This window comes from Mytilus edulis, chromosome 3, assembly GCF_963676685.1.
Source record: "Mytilus edulis chromosome 3, xbMytEdul2.2, whole genome shotgun sequence".
Classification (NCBI taxonomy): domain Eukaryota; kingdom Metazoa; phylum Mollusca; class Bivalvia; order Mytilida; family Mytilidae; genus Mytilus; species Mytilus edulis.
The window spans coordinates 103,379,201-103,400,504 of record NC_092346.1 but is presented as its reverse complement, the minus strand read 5'-3'; the positions used below and the strand labels follow the sequence as shown (position 1 = coordinate 103,400,504).

Here is a 21,304-nt window from a genome sequence, read left to right as displayed (position 1 = left end):
TAATTAAAAACTGGGAGAAAAGAAATCTAACCTTATTGGGAAAAATAACAGTTATTAAATCACTGATTCTACCCAATATTACTTTTTTAGCATCTGTTTCTCACATAGAAAAAGAATATATTGATAAATTTAAAAAAATTGTATTTCAATTCTTATGGAAAAGCAAAACAGAAAAAGTTAAACGTAATGTACTAAGCTATGAATTGCTAGATGGTGGTTTAAAAATGATTGACATAGATAAATACATAGAATCTTTAAAAATTGGGTGGATTAAAAGATTAATATATGGAGATTTTGCCAACTGGAAAGTAATACCATTATTTTATTTTAATAAATTTGGCAAGAATTTCCTTATCTTTCATATGAACATTGATGGTATTAACTCAATTCCTGGTTTAAATAAGCTGCCAGAATTTTATTTGAATATATTAAAAGCATGGGTAAAAAACAAAAAAATAGAGCAACCAGAAAACTTTAGAACTATTCGACAACAAGTAATCTGGTGAAATCAATTTATCAAGATTAAAAAAAAAAAGCCTTATATTTCAAAACTGGATAAATAGCAAAATCATATATGTAAATGACATTATAGATGAAAATGGTAACATATCAGAGAAATATATTTTACAAAAACTCAATATTAAATGTAATTGGTTGTCAGAATTTTCTCAATTGAAGAAAGCTTTACCAAAAGAATGGATAAACATTTTAAGACAAGAAAATTCAAAGAAAACTCAAGTAAAAACAGATTATGTTTTATTTATTAAGAGAAATTGTAATTATACAGAAACATTAGACAAGTTAGAAACAAAAAAAATTTATAACACATTCATTCAGAATGAGATTCAAATTCCTGTTGGTTTTAACCGATGGAAAACAGTGTTAAATATTGAGTATATTAAGAGTTCAGTCTGTAATATATTGAAATTTGTTCACCATTATTTGAAAGAAAATAAGTATAAAGTGTTTCGTTGGAAATTGTTACACTTTATTCTACCTTGTAAAACTTTATTAAAACAGTGGAATATCTGCAATACTTCAAATTGTAATTTTTGCAATACCACTGAAGATTATGATCACATGTTTCTGAAATGTCATTTTCTTGATGACTTCTTTAGTAAAATTAAAAATCTTTTTGGAAAACTGAATATTGATAATAATATTCTAACATTGAAAAATCTAGTATTTGGTTATAAAATTAATGATGAACAATATTATGAAATAAATTATTTGATTACATTAATAATGTTTTGTATATATAAAGCTTACTACATGTCTGAACAGAAAACAGAAGCTATAAATGTTTATGCTGTATTTAAAGCAGAATTTATGTATAGTTACAAATTACAGGCAAAATGTAAGACTACACATTGTAATTGTTTCCTAGAAAAAGCTTTCAAATTGTTGAAATAATTTTTTGTTTGTTTGAGAAATATATGATCTAGCAAAAATAAATGAAAGAACTTAATTAAAGATATAAATTTTTTAAAATTACACATCAGGAACTGATGAAGTAATATAAATTTTACTGTTCACCGCCACATGTTAAGATTAATATCGAGGCTATTTATATCAATTTACCGTTACAAAAAGAAGATTTGAAAAAGAAACCAGTCTTACTCTTGATCTTCTTTACACTATTGATAAATTTTGATTTAGACATACCTGTTATAATGCTATATCACATCTGTTTGTTCTATTTTTAAAGTCGCATAAACCGGTGTGACAATTTTGTTTCAAACCAGGAAGTTATTCGATAGAAAAACAATGCACACGTTAACGGAGAAAATATGGAAGATTTCCGGAAACTATACTCAAAAATCATTTATATTGCTAGATGATATCCAAATAGTATTTTTTCCTATTTATATGTATAGGTAAACAAATAAATCTCGCTGATATTTACTTGTTTATTATTTCATTGCTGATTATTTTATAACTTAGCTGTTAGATTATAATACTAATGTTGATTTAATATATTGATGCTTACCAGAAAACAACCCTGGATTTCTGGTATTAACAAACAGGGACTCTTCACTGGTATGCTGGACTGGTGAGGTATATTGTTAACAGCAGAAAGTGCAATTTGTTGTTGAATAAAAATTAAAAAAAACATTTTAATATTTTATGATGTATTTAAATGAGTAGTTATTGTTGCAAACTCCATTAGAAATTTTAATTGAGATCAGCTTTGGAAAAAGGGAAAGGGGTTTAAATTTTTCTCATTTCTTCAAACATTTTTTTGAGAGGATTAATATTCAACAGCATAGTGAATTGCTCAAAGGCAAAAAAAATATTTTAAGTTCATTAGAGTAAGACCACATTCATTCTGTGTCCGAAACCTATGCTGTGTCAACTTTTTAATCACAATCCAAATTTAGAACTGAGTCCATACTTGCCCCAACCGTTCAACCTCTGCGGTCGTATAAAGCTGCGCCCTGCGGAGCATCTGGTTTCAAAAATACCGGCGAGTTTATCGGCTGAGCACAACTTTAGTGTTATTAGTTAGTTGCCCTGGCAGTTTGCTAACTTTCTGCCGCTATTTATAGGGGGTCGCATGTATAGTTTGTCCACAATTCATTAAACGGAAGTGACTTTCCAGACTGTCATAGATTTCCGGGAGTGAGCTAAATGCCGAAAGTTGTTACAACAAAGCATACATCTGCTGGCATGAATTTGTTGCCCTGTTCCTGTGCTACAAGTCGATATCAATTTTTTATATGTGGCCCAAATATTATGCCCGCAACGTCTGTCAACCTAAGGTGTGCGTGTTTACGATTACGTTAACAAAATGACACCTCCGCAAACGCTATTGGGTCTAATCGTTTTCTCCGTTTTTTCAAAAATACCGGCGAGTTTATCGGCTGAGCACAACTTTAGTGTTATAAGTTAGTTGCCCTGGCAGTTTGCTAACTTTCTGTCGCTATTTATAGGGGGTCGCATGAATAGTTTGTCCACAATTCATTAAACGGAAGTGAGTTTCCAGACTGTCATAGATTTCCGGGAGTGTGCTAAATGCCGAAAGTTGTTACAACAAAGCATACATCTACTGGTATGAATTTGTTGCCCTGTTCCTGTGCTACCAGTCGATATCAATTTTTTATATGTGGCCCAAATAATATGCCCGCAACGTCTGTCAACCTAAGGTGTGCGTGTTTACGATTACGTTAACAAAATGACACCTCCGCTAACGCTATTGGGTCTAATCGTTTTCTCCGTTTTTTCAAAAATACCGGCGAGTTTATCGGCTGAGCACAACTTAAGTGTTATTAGTTAGTTGCCCTGGCAGTTTGCTAACTTTCTGCCGCTATTTATAGGGGGTCGCATGTATAGTTTGTCCACAATTCATTAAACGGAAGTGACTTTTCAGACTGTCATAGATTTCCGGGAGTGAGCTAAATGCCGAAAGTTGTTACAACAAAGCATACATCTGCTGGTATGAATTTGTTGCCCTGTTCCTGTGCTACAAGTCGATATCAATTTTTTATATGTGGCCCAAATATTATGCCCGCAACGTCTGTCAACCTAAGGTGTGCGTGTTTACGATTACGTTAACAAAATGACACCTCCGCAAACGCTATTGGGTCTAATCATTTTCTCCGTTTTTTCAAAAATACCGGCGAGTTTATCGGCTGAGCACAACTTTAGTGTTATAAGTTAGTTGCCCTGGCAGTTTGCTAACTTTCTGTCGCTATTTATAGGGGGTCGCATGAATAGTTTGTCCACAATTCATTAAACGGAAGTGAGTTTCCAGACTGTCATAGATTTCCGGGAGTGTGCTAAATGCCGAAATTTGTTACAACAAAGCATACATCTACTGGTATGAATTTGTTGCCCTGTTCCTGTGCTACCAGTCGATATCAATTTTTTATATGTGGCCCAAATAATATGCCCGCAACGTCTGTCAACCTAAGGTGTGCGTGTTTACGATTACGTTAACAAAATGACACCTCCGCTAACGCTATTGGGTCTAATCGTTTTCTCCGTTTTTTCAAAAATACCGGCGAGTTTATCGGCTGAGCACAACTTTAGTGTTATTAGTTTGTTGCCCTGGCAGTTTGCTAACTTTCTGCCGCTATTTATAGGGAGTCTCATGTATAGTTTGTCCACAATTCATTAAACGGAGTCCATACTTGCCCCAACCGTTCAACCTCTGCGGTCGTATAAAGCTGCGCCCTGCGGAGCATCTGGTTTCAAAAATACAAGCGAGTTTATCGGCTGAGCACAACTTTAGTGTTATTAGTTAGTTGCCCTGGCAGTTTGCTAACTTTCTGCCGCTATTTATAGGGAGTCTCATGTATAGTTTGTCCACAATTCATTAAACGGAAGTGACTTTCCAGACTGTCATAGATTTCCGGGAGTGTGCTAAATGCCGAAAGTTGTTACAACAAAGCATACATCTGCTGGTATAAATTTGTTGCCCTGTTCCTGTGCTACAAGTCGATATCAATTTTTTATATGTGGCCCAAATATTATGCCCGCAACGTCTGTCAACCTAAGGTGTGCGTGTTTACGATTACGTTAACAAAATGACACCTCCGCAAACGCTATTGGGTCTAATCATTTTCTCCGTTTTTTCAAAAATACCGGCGAGTTTATCGGCTGAGCACAACTTTAGTGTTATAAGTTAGTTGCCCTGGCAGTTTGCTAACTTTCTGCCGCTATTTATAGGGGGTCGCATGTATAGTTTGTCCACAATTCATTAAACGGAAGTGACTTTCCAGACTGTCATAGATTTCCGGGAGTGTGCTAAATGCCGAAAGTTGTTACAACAAAGCATACATCTACTGGTATGAATTTGTTGCCCTGTTCCTGTGCTACCAGTCGATATCAATTTTTTATATGTGGCCCAAATAATATGCCCGCAACGTCTGTCAACCTAAGGTGTGCGTGTTTACGATTACGTTAACAAAATGACACCTCCGCTAACGCTATTGGGTCTAATCGTTTTCTCCGTTTTTTCAAAAATACCGGCGAGTTTATCGGCTGAGCACAACTTTAGTGTTATTAGTTTGTTGCCCTGGCAGTTTGCTAACTTTCTGCCGCTATTTATAGGGAGTCTCATGTATAGTTTGTCCACAATTCATTAAACGGAGTCCATACTTGCCCCAACCGTTCAACCTCTGCGGTCGTATAAAGCTGCGCCCTGCGGAGCATCTGGTTTCAAAAATACAAGCGAGTTTATCGGCTGAGCACAACTTTAGTGTTATTAGTTAGTTGCCCTGGCAGTTTGCTAACTTTCTGCCGCTATTTATAGGGAGTCTCATGTATAGTTTGTCCACAATTCATTAAACGGAAGTGACTTTCCAGACTGTCATAGATTTCCGGGAGTGTGCTAAATGCCGAAAGTTGTTACAACAAAGCATACATCTGCTGGTATGAATTTGTTGCCCTGTTCCTGTGCTACAAGTCGATATCAATTTTTTATATGTGGCCCAAATATTATGCCCGCAACGTCTGTCAACCTAAGGTGTGCGTGTTTACGATTACGTTAACAAAATGACACCTCCGCAAACGCTATTGGGTCTAATCATTTTCTCCGTTTTTTTCAAAAATACCGGCGAGTTTATCGGCTGAGCACAACTTTAGTGTTATAAGTTAGTTGCCCTGGCAGTTTGCTAACTTTCTGTCGCTATTTATAGGGGGTCGCATGTATAGTTTGTCCACAATTCATTAAACGGAAGTGACTTTCCAGACTGTCATAGATTTCCGGGAGTGTGCTAAATGCCGAAAGTTGTTACAACAAAGCATACATCTACTGGTATGAATTTGTTGCCCTGTTCCTGTGCTACCAGTCGATATCAATTTTTTATATGTGGCCCAAATAATATGCCCGCAACGTCTGTCAACCTAAGGTGTGCGTGTTTACGATTACGTTAACAAAATGACACCTCCGCTAACGCTATTGGGTCTTATCGTTTTCTCCGTTTTTTCAAAAATACCGGCGAGTTTATCGGCTGAGCACAACTTTAGTGTTATTAGTTAGTTGCCCTGGCAGTTTGCTAACTTTCTGCCGCTATTTATAGGGGGTCGCATGTATAGTTTGTCCACAATTCATTAAACGGAAGTGACTTTCCAGACTGTCATAGATTTCCGGGAGTGAGCTAAATGCCGAAAGTTGTTACAACAAAGCATACATCTGCTGGCATGAATTTGTTGCCCTGTTCCTGTGCTACAAGTCGATATCAATTTTTTATATGTGGCCCAAATATTATGCCCGCAACGTCTGTCAACCTAAGGTGTGCGTGTTTACGATTACGTTAACAAAATGACACCTCCGCAAACGCTATTGGGTCTAATCGTTTTCTCCGTTTTTTCAAAAATACCGGCGAGTTTATCGGCTGAGCACAACTTTAGTGTTATAAGTTAGTTGCCCTGGCAGTTTGCTAACTTTCTGTCGCTACTTATAGGGGGTCGCATGAATAGTTTGTCCACAATTCATTAAACGGAAGTGAGTTTCCAGACTGTCATAGATTTCCGGGAGTGTGCTAAATGCCGAAAGTTGTTACAACAAAGCATACATCTACTGGTATGAATTTGTTGCCCTGTTCCTGTGCTACCAGTCGATATCAATTTTTTATATGTGGCCCAAATAATATGCCCGCAACGTCTGTCAACCTAAGGTGTGCGTGTTTACGATTACGTTAACAAAATGACACCTCCGCTAACGCTATTGGGTCTAATCGTTTTCTCCGTTTTTTCAAAAATACCGGCGAGTTTATCGGCTGAGCACAACTTTAGTGTTATAAGTTAGTTGCCCTGGCAGTTTGCTAACTTTCTGTCGCTATTTATAGGGGGTCGCATGTATAGTTTGTCCACAATTCATTAAACGGAAGTGACTTTCCAGACTGTCATAGATTTCCGGGAGTGTGCTAAATGCCGAAAGTTGTTACAACAAAGCATACATCTGCTGGTATGAATTTGTTGCCCTGTTCCTGTGCTACCAGTCGATATCAATTTTTTATATGTGGCCCAAATAATATGCCCGCAACGTCTGTCAACCTAAGGTGTGCGTGTTTACGATTACGTTAACAAAATGACACCTCCGCTAACGCTATTGGGTCTAATCGTTTTCTCCGTTTTTTCAAAAATACCGGCGAGTTTATCGGCTGAGCACAACTTAAGTGTTATTAGTTAGTTGCCCTGGCAGTTTGCTAACTTTCTGCCGCTATTTATAGGGGGTCGCATGTATAGTTTGTCCACAATTCATTAAACGGAAGTGACTTTCCAGACTGTCATAGATTTCCGGGAGTGAGCTAAATGCCGAAAGTTGTTACAACAAAGCATACATCTGCTGGTATGAATTTGTTGCCCTGTTCCTGTGCTACAAGTCGATATCAATTTTTTATATGTGGCCCAAATATTATGCCCGCAACGTCTGTCAACCTAAGGTGTGCGTGTTTACGATTACGTTAACAAAATGACACCTCCGCAAACGCTATTGGGTCTAATCATTTTCTCCGTTTTTTCAAAAATACCGGCGAGTTTATCCGCTGAGCACAACTTTAGTGTTATAAGTTAGTTGCCCTGGCAGTTTGCTAACTTTCTGTCGTTATTTTTAGGGGGTCGCATGAATAGTTTGTCCACAATTCATTAAACGGAAGTGAGTTTCCAGACTGTCATAGATTTCCGGGAGTGTGCTAAATGCCGAAAGTTGTTACAACAAAGCATACATCTACTGGTATGAATTTGTTGCCCTGTTCCTGTGCTACCAGTCGATATCAATTTTTTATATGTGGCCCAAATAATATGCCCGCAACGTCTGTCAACCTAAGGTGTGCGTGTTTACGATTACGTTAACAAAATGACACCTCCGCTAACGCTATTGGGTCTAATCGTTTTCTCCGTTTTTTCAAAAATACCGGCGAGTTTATCGGCTGAGCACAACTTTAGTGTTATTAGTTTGTTGCCCTGGCAGTTTGCTAACTTTCTGCCGCTATTTATAGGGAGTCTCATGTATAGTTTGTCCACAATTCATTAAACGGAGTCCATACTTGCCCCAACCGTTCAACCTCTGCGGTCGTATAAAGCTGCGCCCTGCGGAGCATCTGGTTTCAAAAATACAAGCGAGTTTATCGGCTGAGCACAACTTTAGTGTTATTAGTTAGTTGCCCTGGCAGTTTGCTAACTTTCTGCCGCTATTTATAGGGAGTCTCATGTATAGTTTGTCCACAATTCATTAAACGGAAGTGACTTTCCAGACTGTCATAGATTTCCGGGAGTGTGCTAAATGCCGAAAGTTGTTACAACAAAGCATACATCTGCTGGTATGAATTTGTTGCCCTGTTCCTGTGCTACAAGTCGATATCAATTTTTTATATGTGGCCCAAATATTATGCCCGCAACGTCTGTCAACCTAAGGTGTGCGTGTTTACGATTACGTTAACAAAATGACACCTCCGCAAACGCTATTGGGTCTAATCATTTTCTCCGTTTTTTCAAAAATACCGGCGAGTTTATCGGCTGAGCACAACTTTAGTGTTATAAGTTAGTTGCCCTGGCAGTTTGCTAACTTTCTGTCGCTATTTATAGGGGGTCGCATGTATAGTTTGTCCACAATTCATTAAACGGAAGTGACTTTCCAGACTGTCATAGATTTCCGGGAGTGTGCTAAATGCCGAAAGTTGTTACAACAAAGCATACATCTACTGGTATGAATTTGTTGCCCTGTTCCTGTGCTACCAGTCGATATCAATTTTTTATATGTGGCCCAAATAATATGCCCGCAACGTCTGTCAACCTAAGGTGTGCGTGTTTACGATTACGTTAACAAAATGACACCTCCGCTAACGCTATTGGGTCTAATCGTTTTCTCCGTTTTTTCAAAAATACCGGCGAGTTTATCGGCTGAGCACAACTTTAGTGTTATTAGTTTGTTGCCCTGGCAGTTTGCTAACTTTCTGCCGCTATTTATAGGGAGTCTCATGTATAGTTTGTCCACAATTCATTAAACGGAGTCCATACTTGCCCCAACCGTTCAACCTCTGCGGTCGTATAAAGCTGCGCCCTGCGGAGCATCTGGTTTCAAAAATACAAGCGAGTTTATCGGCTGAGCACAACTTTAGTGTTATTAGTTAGTTGCCCTGGCAGTTTGCTAACTTTCTGCCGCTATTTATAGGGAGTCTCATGTATAGTTTGTCCACAATTCATTAAACGGAAGTGACTTTCCAGACTGTCATAGATTTCCGGGAGTGTGCTAAATGCCGAAAGTTGTTACAACAAAGCATACATCTGCTGGCATGAATTTGTTGCCCTGTTCCTGTGCTACAAGTCGATATCAATTTTTTATATGTGGCCCAAATATTATGCCCGCAACGTCTGTCAACCTAAGGTGTGCGTGTTTACGATTACGTTAACAAAATGACACCTCCGCAAACGCTATTGGGTCTAATCATTTTCTCCGTTTTTTCAAAAATACCGGCGAGTTTATCGGCTGAGCACAACTTTAGTGTTATTAGTTAGTTGCCCTGGCAGTTTGCTAACTTTCTGTCGCTATTTATAGGGGGTCGCATGTATAGTTTGTCCACAATTCATTAAACGGAAGTGACTTTCCAGACTGTCATAGATTTCCGGGAGTGTGCTAAATGCCGAAAGTTGTTACAACAAAGCATACATCTACTGGTATGAATTTGTTGCCCTGTTCCTGTGCTACCAGTCGATATCAATTTTTTATATGTGGCCCAAATAATATGCCCGCAACGTCTGTCAACCTAAGGTGTGCGTGTTTACGATTACGTTAACAAAATGACACCTCCGCTAACGCTATTGGGTCTTATCGTTTTCTCCGTTTTTTCAAAAATACCGGCGAGTTTATCGGCTGAGCACAACTTTAGTGTTATTAGTTAGTTGCCCTGGCAGTTTGCTAACTTTCTGCCGCTATTTATAGGGGGTCGCATGAATAGTTTGTCCACAATTCATTAAACGGAAGTGACTTTCCAGACTGTCATAGATTTCCGGGAGTGTGCTAAATGCCGAAAGTTGTTACAACAAAGCATACATCTGCTGGTATGAATTTGTTGCCCTGTTCCTGTGCTACAAGTCGATATCAATTTTTTATATGTGGCCCAAATATTATGCCCGCAACGTCTGTAACCCTAAGGTGTGCGTGTTTACGATTACGTTAACAAAATGACACCTCCGCTAACGCTATTGGGTCTAATCATTTTCTCCGTTTTTTCAAAAATACCGGCAAGTTTATGGGCTGAGCACACCTTTAGTGTTATTAGTTAGTTGCCCTTGCAGTTTGCTAACTTTTTGCCACTATTTATAGGGGGTCGCATGTATAGTTTGTCCACAATTCATTAAACGGAAGTGACTTTCCAGACTGTCATAGATTTCCGGGAGTGTGCTAAATGCCGAAAGTTGTTACAACAAAGCATACATCTACTGGTATGAATTTGTTGCCCTGTTCCTGTGCTACAAGTCGATATCATTTTTTTATATGTGGCCCAAATATTATGCCCGCAACGTCTGTAACCCTAAGGTGTGCGTGTTTACGATTACGTTAACAAAATTACACCTCCGCTAACGCTATTGGGTCTAATCGTTTTCTCCGTTTTTTCAAAAATACCGGCGAGTTTATCGGCTGAGCACAACTTTAGTGTTATTAGTTAGTTGCCCTGGCAGTTTGCTAACTTTCTGCCGCTATTTGTAGGGGGTCGCATGTATAGTTTGTCCACAATTCATTAAACGGAAATGACTTTCCAGACTGTCATAGATTTCCGGGAGTGTGCTAAATGCCGAAAGTTGTTACAACAAAGCATACATCTACTGGTATGAATTTGTTGCCCTGTTCCTGTGCTACGAGTCGATATCATTTTTTTATATGTGGCCCAAATATTATGCCCGCAACGTCTGTAACCCTAAGGTGTGCGTGTTTACGATTACGTTAACAAAATGACACCTCCGCTAACGCTATTGGGTCTAATCGTTTTCTCCGTTTTTTCAAAAATACCGGCGAGTTTATCGGCTGAGCACATTTTTAGTGTTATTAGTTAGTTGCCCTGGCAGTTTGCTAACTTTCTGCCGCTATTTGTAGGGGGTCGCATGTATAGTTTGTCCACAATTCATTAAACGGAAGTGAGTTTCCAGACTGTCATAGATTTCCGGGAGTGTGCTAAATGCCGAAAGTTGTTACAACAAAGCATACATCTACTGGTATGAATTTGTTGCCCTGTTCCTGTGCTACAAGTCGATATCATTTTTTTATATGTGGCCCAAATATTATGCCCGCAACGTCTGTAACCCTAAGGTGTGCGTGTTTACGATAACGTTAACAAAATGACACCTCCGCTAACGCTATTGGGTCTAATCATTTTCTCCGTTTTTTCAAAAGTTTATCGGCTGAGCACAACTTTAGTGTTATTAGTTAGTTGCCCATATCTCATTTCTATTGAGATTGTTCAGCCATGCACCATCAGTCATGGTTCATTGACTGAATATTTACATAACTTACATGTAAAAGTATTGCTCCACAGTTTGCATGAAAAATGCCATACACCAGAACACAGAAAGGTAAAATCTAAAATTTATTAACTTAAAAGTGAGGTTATGACCATAGAAATTACAATGTATTGATGACAGACAACGGTACACCATAATGTCTCCCTCTTTTATGGGCATATTAAAACCTTAGATTTGGAATGATTGATTAAATTATGGGTGTCTTCACAATCTCCAGCAGCAAATATTGGAGACAAGTGCACCTGCCTTTTGCAGGAACTCACAACCTCAGTGTTGACAGGCAAGTGATATAGTAATTCAACTACTATGACCACTCGGCCATGGGGGCCCCTGATTTGTGTTTGTTTTTAACGTACTAGTTAGTAACAGTCCAAACATTTCACCTACTCAAGGAACATTATTTAGAATCTGAGATGTTTTAATCTTTTAATACTCCTCAATGTCTGGTGTTTGGCAGATAAGCAGCTGAGAACAATTTAACAGTACTAGATTGAACCAGCCAGGGGTTTGATAGGCAACATTCATTACCAAAATGACAAAAGAATAACCAAATTATAATCATTAACCAAAATAAACATTTTGAATGTCTGTCCTTATAACTTTCTGTAGTTTCTTGTGGATTTAATGTTCTCTTTTGCCATTGTTTTCATGTAGCATTGTGTTTCTAGAAAGTTTGAAGACTTTCTACTCTTCAAAAACTGTAAGAGGAATTCAATAAATGTACCATCTATTTAGACTACTGCCAAAACTGGACTAAATTTCCTCATGTAAAAAATCTGCAAAACTTATCCAAATGTTCATTGATAAAGGACATCGGTTGGCTTATAGTTGTTAATTTCTGTGTCATTTGGTCTCTTGTGGAGAGTTGTCTCATTGGCAATCATACCACATCTTTCTTTTTATACTATAAACTATGAGTGAATATCTTCAATATCTATACAAACTTTAAAAGCTTGAAGTAGAAATATGCTTCGGGTTGAAAATGGAATGGATTACACAGAACAGGCCCTTTTTGCCCCAAGTTCCTTGCCAGTAGATGTTATTAAGAAAACAATGATCAATCATTCCTACCTTCATGTTATTAACAACACTTTTTATTAGGAATGATATGGTCTTTGTGCATTATCTGACCAAAAATAATTCATAAAATGTTTGTTTAGCATTTAATTTATAAATAGGAAAGCTAATCGTATGTACAACTTATTGTGTAGTAAAACATAAGCTGCTTCATAACACAATTATAAAACATACGCATATTGAAAACTTTCTTCCACCTCTCAGATAAAATCAAATATGCATCAAATGTAACACATAAAAGTAGATTAAGAATCTTCCATGAAAATGTTGACTACAATATAACAATGTCTGGAAGTCAGCAAAAAATAACACACTTAAAAAATCTGCAAGATTAATATGTTACTACTCTTTTCTAATCTCTATGTTTCCAATCATAAATAGTTAAAAAAAATATATAGAAAACAAATTCAACTACTTGGTACTGATAATTCTTTTTCTTAAAAAAATAATCTGAATAATCGCATTAGTCTTTGCAGAAATCTATTATTAGAACTGAAGTGATGGCAATTCAAGAAACTAAATTGACATGTCTCCTATTTCATGTACCCTTTTATCAAAATATTTATAAACTAAATCATAAATAATTCTTCTACAGATAAACAATTAGGCAAGACAAAAACATAGAACACATGTGAATTTTGTTAACATTAATACATGAATGTTGATGTAAGTATTTTTATTTCTAATAATATTAAAGGCCAACTCTACAACATGATATGGGCCTGTACAAAATAAGCAGATTTTATCAAGTATTTTCCTTAACTCTTGCCCATTTTCTAAGATATGGGCTGTATTTTTCAAAATAGTGAAAAGAGACCTAGAATCACTCTTTCAGCAATACAATTGGATAATAAAAATAAGGTGTGTTATGAGTGCCAATGAGACAACTCTCGATCCAACAAAGAGCCTTGGCTCACCAAACAGCAATCTTTAAACATATTTTAGCTAAAAGTGTGCAATTGAAATTTTTTTTAATGAAAAAATCACCAGTTATTCTCTAACACTTAAGAAAATACTTTATAACCATATAAACATTTCATAGACATACAAACAAATAATACTAGTTACAAAATCAGTGTAAAAAAAACATGGACATAATTTCTCTATAAACTAGTCTAATCATAGCTTTTACTCAATAATAATTTCTTATATTCATGGTATGTACATGCATGTGCAATGAGAATTCTATCAGTTTTAATAAATATTTATATTACTGTACAACATGATATAGCTGCTCTACTTGTTTTATACTGTATAAAAATAAGATATATATATATATATATCTATCTATTTCATTTGTATTTAGATGAGTTACATTTAAGCAATATTAAATCAATACCCAATTCCTTGATTAAAACAGATTAAATAGGGATGAGTGCCCAGTAACGTGTTTAACCCCACCATGTTCTTTATGTGTGTGTCAAAAGTCAAGCCTACAAATCAGTGAATCTTTTTGGTTCATGTCAGTTATATTTGATTTTTTTTATAATTGCTAATTGCATTGTTACAAATTAAGCCATAATTGTTTTTGCTTATTTTATTTTACATGTTTACAGCTGACTAAATAGTATGAGTTTTATCATTGTTGAAGGTTGTACAGTGACCTACAATTGCTTTTATTCACAATGTGGTATGATTGCAAATGGGACAACTCTCCACAAGAGACCAAATAACACAGAAATTTTACAACTATCACAATGAGCAAAACCCTTACTGCATAGTCAGCTTTAAAGGCCCCAAAGTTACAAAGGTAAAACATTATAATTATGAGTGTTATAAATTATTTGTTCTTTTTCTTTTTATTAGTGAGTGACAGAGTCAAATTCAATTCAACAGACTGGTGTCTATAAATTGGGCTCTTATTGTACCTTTCGACACTGATTTCTGAATATCAGCAGAAGGATCATTTTCAGCATCTGATTGACCCTGTTATATCTGTGACTTAATATTTTCACTATCAAACACTATGAAATATGAGGAAAAGATGTATAATTTTGACTGATAGATCAGAAAAGCCCTCATACATTGTATGTAGTTTTCAAAGATCCTATAATTGGTATAAGATAGTTTTAAAATTATCATTGTTCAATTGCATAGATATTTTTTTATTGAAATCAAAACTAAAAATCTTCATTTGATCCTTCTGAGTCCCATTCACAAGTTTCTACTATTTGGTTATCAAAATCCACTTGTAGATCATATTCAAAGTCTGCATCACCAGGTTTCTTCTGGTTCTTTTCAAAGGTATCCTCCATTACAGATTTCTTCCGTGCCAGAAGTTCTGGGTCAACCTTGTTCAAGTCTTCATCAGAATCAATCTTCTGCATTTCTTCATTCCTAGCTAAACTAGCCTCTAAGCTCATTCCACAAAGTTTGTCACGAATGATACAAATAAGTCTTTCTAACTGACTTTTAGGAAGACCCTTAACAAATTGACCATGTCGTGGATGTGTTCTTAAATCACTGGCAGCTTTTGAAACATCAGAGTTTTTGGTAAAATTACGAAGAGGCATAGTTCTTCTGTGTAATTTACTAGTTTCAACCAGCAGGTAAGTGACAACAATAGCTGGAGGCTTGAATTTAACACCACATTTCTTCACTTCAATTTCTTCACCCATTGTTTACACTGAAAAAGTATAAGACATTTGATTAATATTTACATACTGGATACATGTACTATTAACTTCTGCTAATGAAAGCTTATAATTGTGAACCAGATGCTCCACAGGGTGCAGCTTGATACGACCACAGAGGTCGAAACCCTGAACAGTTGGGGCAAGTATGGACACCACATTCAAGCTTGATACAGCTCTAAATTTGAATTGTGATTAAATAGTTGACACAGAAAAGGTTTCTAACACAGATGAATGTGGTTAAGAAGTTTAAAAAATTAAATCGGACCTTTACCTACAAATGTATTATGGTCCAAAATATCCAAAATCTAAATACATGGTTAGATTCAGCATATCAAAGAACCCCAAGATTTCAATGTGGACCAATTTGATAAAGGGGCCTAAATATCAAAAATCTAAATACATGGTTAGATTCAGCATATCAAAGAAACACATATATTCAATTTTTTTTTAAAATCAAACAAAGTTTAATTTTGGAGCCTTTGGACCTTAAAGGGAAACTTCGCAAAAAAATCAAAAATTGATATTATGTCCATTCTGTATAAAAATGCTCAAATTTATAGATATTAAAGTTTTATTCCGCTAAATAAGAGATCACCATCGATTTTAAATTTTGAGTATCAGTTCTCTACTCTCCGCCATCTTGTCACCTTCTCCGATGAAAAATCCCGATATGTCAATAAACCACAAAGGAACAAAACTACAGTAAACGATGTAGTCGTAATTGCGTGTCGATATCTTGTCAATCGTACGGTTGTTTTATCTGAATGTAGGAAAAAAAGTCACAGGAAAAAAAGTCACGGAAAAAAAGTCACGGAAAAAAAGTCACAGGAAAAAAGGTCACAGGAAAAAAAGTCACAGGAAAAAAAGTCACAATATATATTTTTTGCATGAAATAGTCATAGGATCTGCACATGCATATATTAACAGGAGAAACATTCCCAATTTGTATTTTTTAATGGAAATGGTCATAAGGCCGCACATATATATGAGTATATTGGGAAACATTCCCAATAGATATTTGTTTGGAAATAGACATTTTTATTCATTTTATACGACTAGCTTTGGAAATTTAGATATAAATTGCAAATCATTTAAATGGAACATGTACATGCTGGTGTACTAGATTGATACATGTTTTCAAGGATTTGTTGTAATTATTTTTGTTTTATATCTCTTAGAGATGTGAGTTTAACAGCAACAATTTCATTCACTTGAATACAAGTTAGAAGTTCAGTATATAACTTGACCACATGTTTTTTTTACTTTTATAAAGATAAGTATTCCTTAATTTAGTGTTAAACAAACAACTCATTGTCATTAATAATAGCTTAGTATTTGTATACATATATATCTAGGGACTGTTGATATTGATGTGTGGCTTCTTATGGCACCTCCCCCCTTTGTAGACCTTTCATTTCCTGTCTTCGTAGGAAGCCATATCAATGAAATACAACTTATGCTCAATATTAAATAAAAAGACACAACCAGTTTTCCCTGTTTGTTAAAAAGTCAATTTTGAAAAAAAGAGCATTATTTATTCCAATACACTTTTATTAGTATATATATTATTCCTTTATAGTTTTTAAAAATTAACCACTGACATAACTAAAAGAGGTAATCTGATACAAATATATTATGACTTTTTTTCAATGCATTCAAAAACTCCAGTTTAATTATTTATTGCCATGTACATAGTGACCTTTTCACATGCATTTCCAACATTATTTCGGACACATAAGTAGACTTAAACAAATTGTGACTTTTTTTCCTGTGACTTTTTTTCTTGTGACTTTTTTTCCTGTGACTTTTTTTCCTAGGGATATTGTGACTTTTTATCCTGTGACTTTTTTTCCTGTGACTTTTTTTCCGTTTACCGTTTTATCTGACTGACTAACTTGATACGGAAAATGGTCTTATATTTTTAAATAACCATATAGTCTGTTATTTTTAAACTGATAATATTGTAATTAGTTAAAAAGTCAAAGTTCAAATCATAAAATGATAAATAAGTGTTCCGTGGAAATTGTTTTCGAAAATCTAATTCGTTCATAATTCTTTCAAGTAATAAACTTTATTTAAATAAATTCGGATCTTCCCTTATCTGATCACCAGCATGGCTAAAGGTATTACTCCCAAAGGTATTGGAAGGGGTGTAAGGTGACACGTCCAGGTATTCAATCGATTTCCTGTCCGGCGGGCTTGTAAGTTCATGCATCGTTTCACTTCTGTAGGTATTGATCAGTGTACACGACCGTTACTTATAACTTTCCATTTTGAACTATCAGGTGCATGTATAATATACATTTTTGTCTTGCGTGTCCGAAAGTGATATAATATACTAGTCATTACTGAACTCATACGCTTGTTTATAAATAACATTTCTGGTGTAAAGAATATTATTTATAAAAAAAAAATAATACAAAAAAAAATAATTGAAGAAATACAAATCTATTTACATATTTTTCCAAGGGTTAATTTGGGAAAATGTAATATATACTCGTTGTCAATAGTTTAGGACAGATTGGAACATACCAGAATTATTGATCTAAAAAAATGTGCGCACTTGTCGACGATTCGTGTATACATACGACTGGTAGAAAGTTACGGAACTATAGTCAGTAGCGCAATTTAAAATATGTATACATGTATACATTGAACATAAGAAAGAAACATACATTTTGTGTAAATTGTGGTAAAAGTTTTGTAAATAGACTAGTCCATGTATGCCAACAGTATGTAATCAACGAATTCGATAGACTATTGTATACCAAAAGAAGAAGAAGAAAAAAAAACCAATTTGATTTAAATACAGGTCAATTTATAACTTGCTTTGGTTCATCGAAGTTAAGAACATAGTAAACTCACAGATTTATATATCAATTAAATTGTTCTCGAATAAAGGACGAAATTCGTCATCATCACAATTGTTCCAACATTCATGCAAAATATATGCAACTGGACGTACACTAATAATCCCCAAGGAATGTGAATATTTTCTAGGAAAACTATTGAGTATCAATTTCGGGATTTATTTTCTTTCTTGATATTCAATGACAGCAATTTAAAGAATAAACTGCTTGTCGGATATTTGTCCGCTTTAGGGGTATTCTTGCAAGTTGAACAGACTTATAATAACATTCAAAAATAGGGAAAGATAACATTAAATTCGTTGTCTTTTAATTTTAAACATCGTTGATCAAATAGTTATTTAAGTATATATATACGTTGGGAGACGACGATTATTATAGTTGTCTCAGATTTTAATAAGGACGTTCCCCATTATGAATAAATTTGGTTGACGTTTATCACACTTGAAAAGAATATCTATTCGTAATTTTTCGATTCCATTACAAAAATATTTTTTTCTTTATTTGCACATATTATATTCCGCTTCGGTAGAGTTATCTTCAGATAGTTTCATATATTAATTAATACATGGCTTTCAAAAGTCTAAATGTAAGTGTTCTCGTACATTTTTTCGCCTAATAAAGACAAATAAAAATGATTTAGTAAAGCTATTTCTAATTTCTAAGTCCCCCTTTTTTATGAGACATAAATCAAGGACAAGACTTGTATATCATTTCATTCTGACATATGAATTAAGTTTCCCGTCTTTAACCGAAAATTGTGTATTTCTTAGTAAATTAACTTATTTGAATTCAAATAAATAATAGCACCAAATATAATTAAATAATTCCACGGCGACCAATTTTTATTTGTCACCAACTTGAATATGTATTTTTAATGTGTGTATTAAATGCTACCACTGATCCGAATAGACAGTCACACCTGGCAAGGTGTGCCCTAGAGGCGTGGTTAAATACCGAAGTGCAAATAACAATTTACCTTTCAACAAGCCATCTACGAGTATTGCCACAGAACCGTGAATACACACATCGTATAAACCTAGCCATAGCAGAGATAGTAAAAGGTCAATAATAGTACACCAACATATTGTCTTTACAGATTATTGTACTTTAATTTGTTCACCTTATCAGTCCGAAAATGCATTTATTAAAAATAAATTTATAACTTTTTGTGTTGTCTACAAAAATAATTCGAATATATACGTTTAACATAGATAATTTATCTCACGAATGAGTACAATTGAACGTCTGTGCGTTTTATCTTCTTATTATCGGATGGTTATTAGATAAAGCATAAGTCATCGGCGCGCTTACGATTACGTTAAAATATGATTAAAAACCAAGACTTTTAATGATTGTATTTTAAATCCCGGCATGCAAAAATCAGGAGAAAACGTCACGACCTACAGGAAGTAGTTGATATTTTTTCATTAATTATTGAATTTCTCCTTTATTACTGCACATATAGCGACAAAACTTTGTGAATATATATATTATGTCATAATGAACATATTTAAACCATAAGTAAAAAATCGTGAATTTTCCCTTTAATGTACAAAATGTAGACCAATTAGAAAACAGGAACAAAAATTAAGAATCTAAATACATGGTTTAGATTCAGCATATCAACATTGTCAAGGAACCCCAATAATTCAATTTTTGATGAAATCAAACAAAGTTTAATTTTGGACCCTTCACTGTTGGGACCAAAACTCCCAAAATCAATCCCAACCTTCCTTTTGTGGTCATAAACCTTGTGTTTACAATTCATAGATTTCTACTTACTTATAATACTAAAGTTATTGTACAAAAACCAAGGAAAATGCTTATTTGTGCCCCTTTTTGGCCTCTAATTCCTAAACTGTTTGGACCAAAACCCCAAAAATCAATCCCATCCTTCTTTTAGTGGTTATAAACCTTATGTTTAAATTTGGAGAAGACGGAACTATAAGTTGAAAAACTTGTGTCTGATCCATTTGTTTTGAATAAAATATGTTTAAACTATCTAAATGCTAGAATTTTGAGGGCTTTAGTCACTTTTACACGCTATGAAAATTAACCTTTTTTTGTGTAACAGCAAGGGACCAAGGATGTATGTTGCTAGCTTCATCTTTGACTTGGTCAGATTTTAAAATACTTAGGCATGATTGGCAGTCAGTATTGTAGGATTTGACTGTATTGGCCCTAATTATGAAAGATTCTGACATGGCATGTGGAAACTTAGTTCACAATTTCTCTTCAGTTTGTTCCAGAGGACATTCCTGATCAACAAAAGTTGGATTCGTTTTTTTAAAACAAGGAATCACAGCAAAAGTTAACTTGCAATGATTATATCACTGCATAATCATTATCCTTATAAAACGTATAAATCATTATTTGGAAATCATTTCTATTAAGTTGGAACTGTATAAAATCCTTTTTGGAACGAGTATAACGACTGAAAGAAGGTTGTAAACAAATCAAGAATAGATCACATTTACTACTACTTTTGGTTTTAAATGAAACGAAAACGGGAAGTGACATGTGGATGATAAATTCAAAACGAGTCCGGATTTATCAGGAAATTATCATTTTTTGGTTTAAATTCCTTAAGTAATAGATAAGTTTTTGTCTCTCTCGTTTAATTGATTCTAAATAAAGGCAACAGTAGTATACCGCTGTTCAAACTCATAAATCCACGGACAAAAAACAAAATCGGGGTAACAAACTAAAACTGACGGAAACGCATAAATATAAGAGGAGAACAACGACACAACACTACAATGTAACTAACACACACAGAAACGGACCAAGCATCAGACAAAATCCCGCGAGAATAACAAATATACATGTAACATCAAAACCAAATACATGAATTTGGGATAGACAAGTACCGTGACACATCTTATCGCAATGTCAATTTACACTCAAAAATAAGAGAAAACAAAGGACGCAACGTTAAATTGTAACACACACAGAAACGAACTATAATATAATAATGGCCATATTCCTGACTTGGTACAGGACTTTTTTAAAGGAAAAAATGGTGGGTTGAACCTGGTTTTGTGACATGCCAAACCTCGCACTTTAATGGCAATGTTAAATATAACATAGAAATGATTTCATATTTTACGTTTTTAATCAGGATCTATAAATAGTCACAGGAATACTTTTACGCATGCGTAGCAAACAGTACAGGAAGCACTTGTTTAAACTCGTGACGACATCTTTGAATAAAATTTTGTATTTAAATTAGAAATTATCGAAAGTTTTTGATGGCAA

The 21,304-nt window shown here is 34.9% G+C and overlaps 1 protein-coding gene across 2 annotated transcripts in view; it reads right to left on the bottom strand.

Annotated features, from left to right (window-relative positions):
* Positions 1-12,611: 12,611 nt before the first annotated feature.
* The window catches only part of LOC139518058 (centrosomal protein of 19 kDa-like), a 10,043-nt gene continuing 1,350 nt past the window's right edge, over positions 12,612-21,304 (bottom strand). For both annotated transcript variants that reach the window (XM_071309714.1, XM_071309715.1), the window contains exon 2: positions 12,612-15,166. In XM_071309714.1, coding sequence (XP_071165815.1) covers positions 14,661-15,158 — 498 coding nt within the window. In that variant the 5' untranslated portion in view covers positions 15,159-15,166 and the 3' untranslated portion in view covers positions 12,612-14,660. The remainder of the gene's footprint in view (positions 15,167-21,304) is intronic.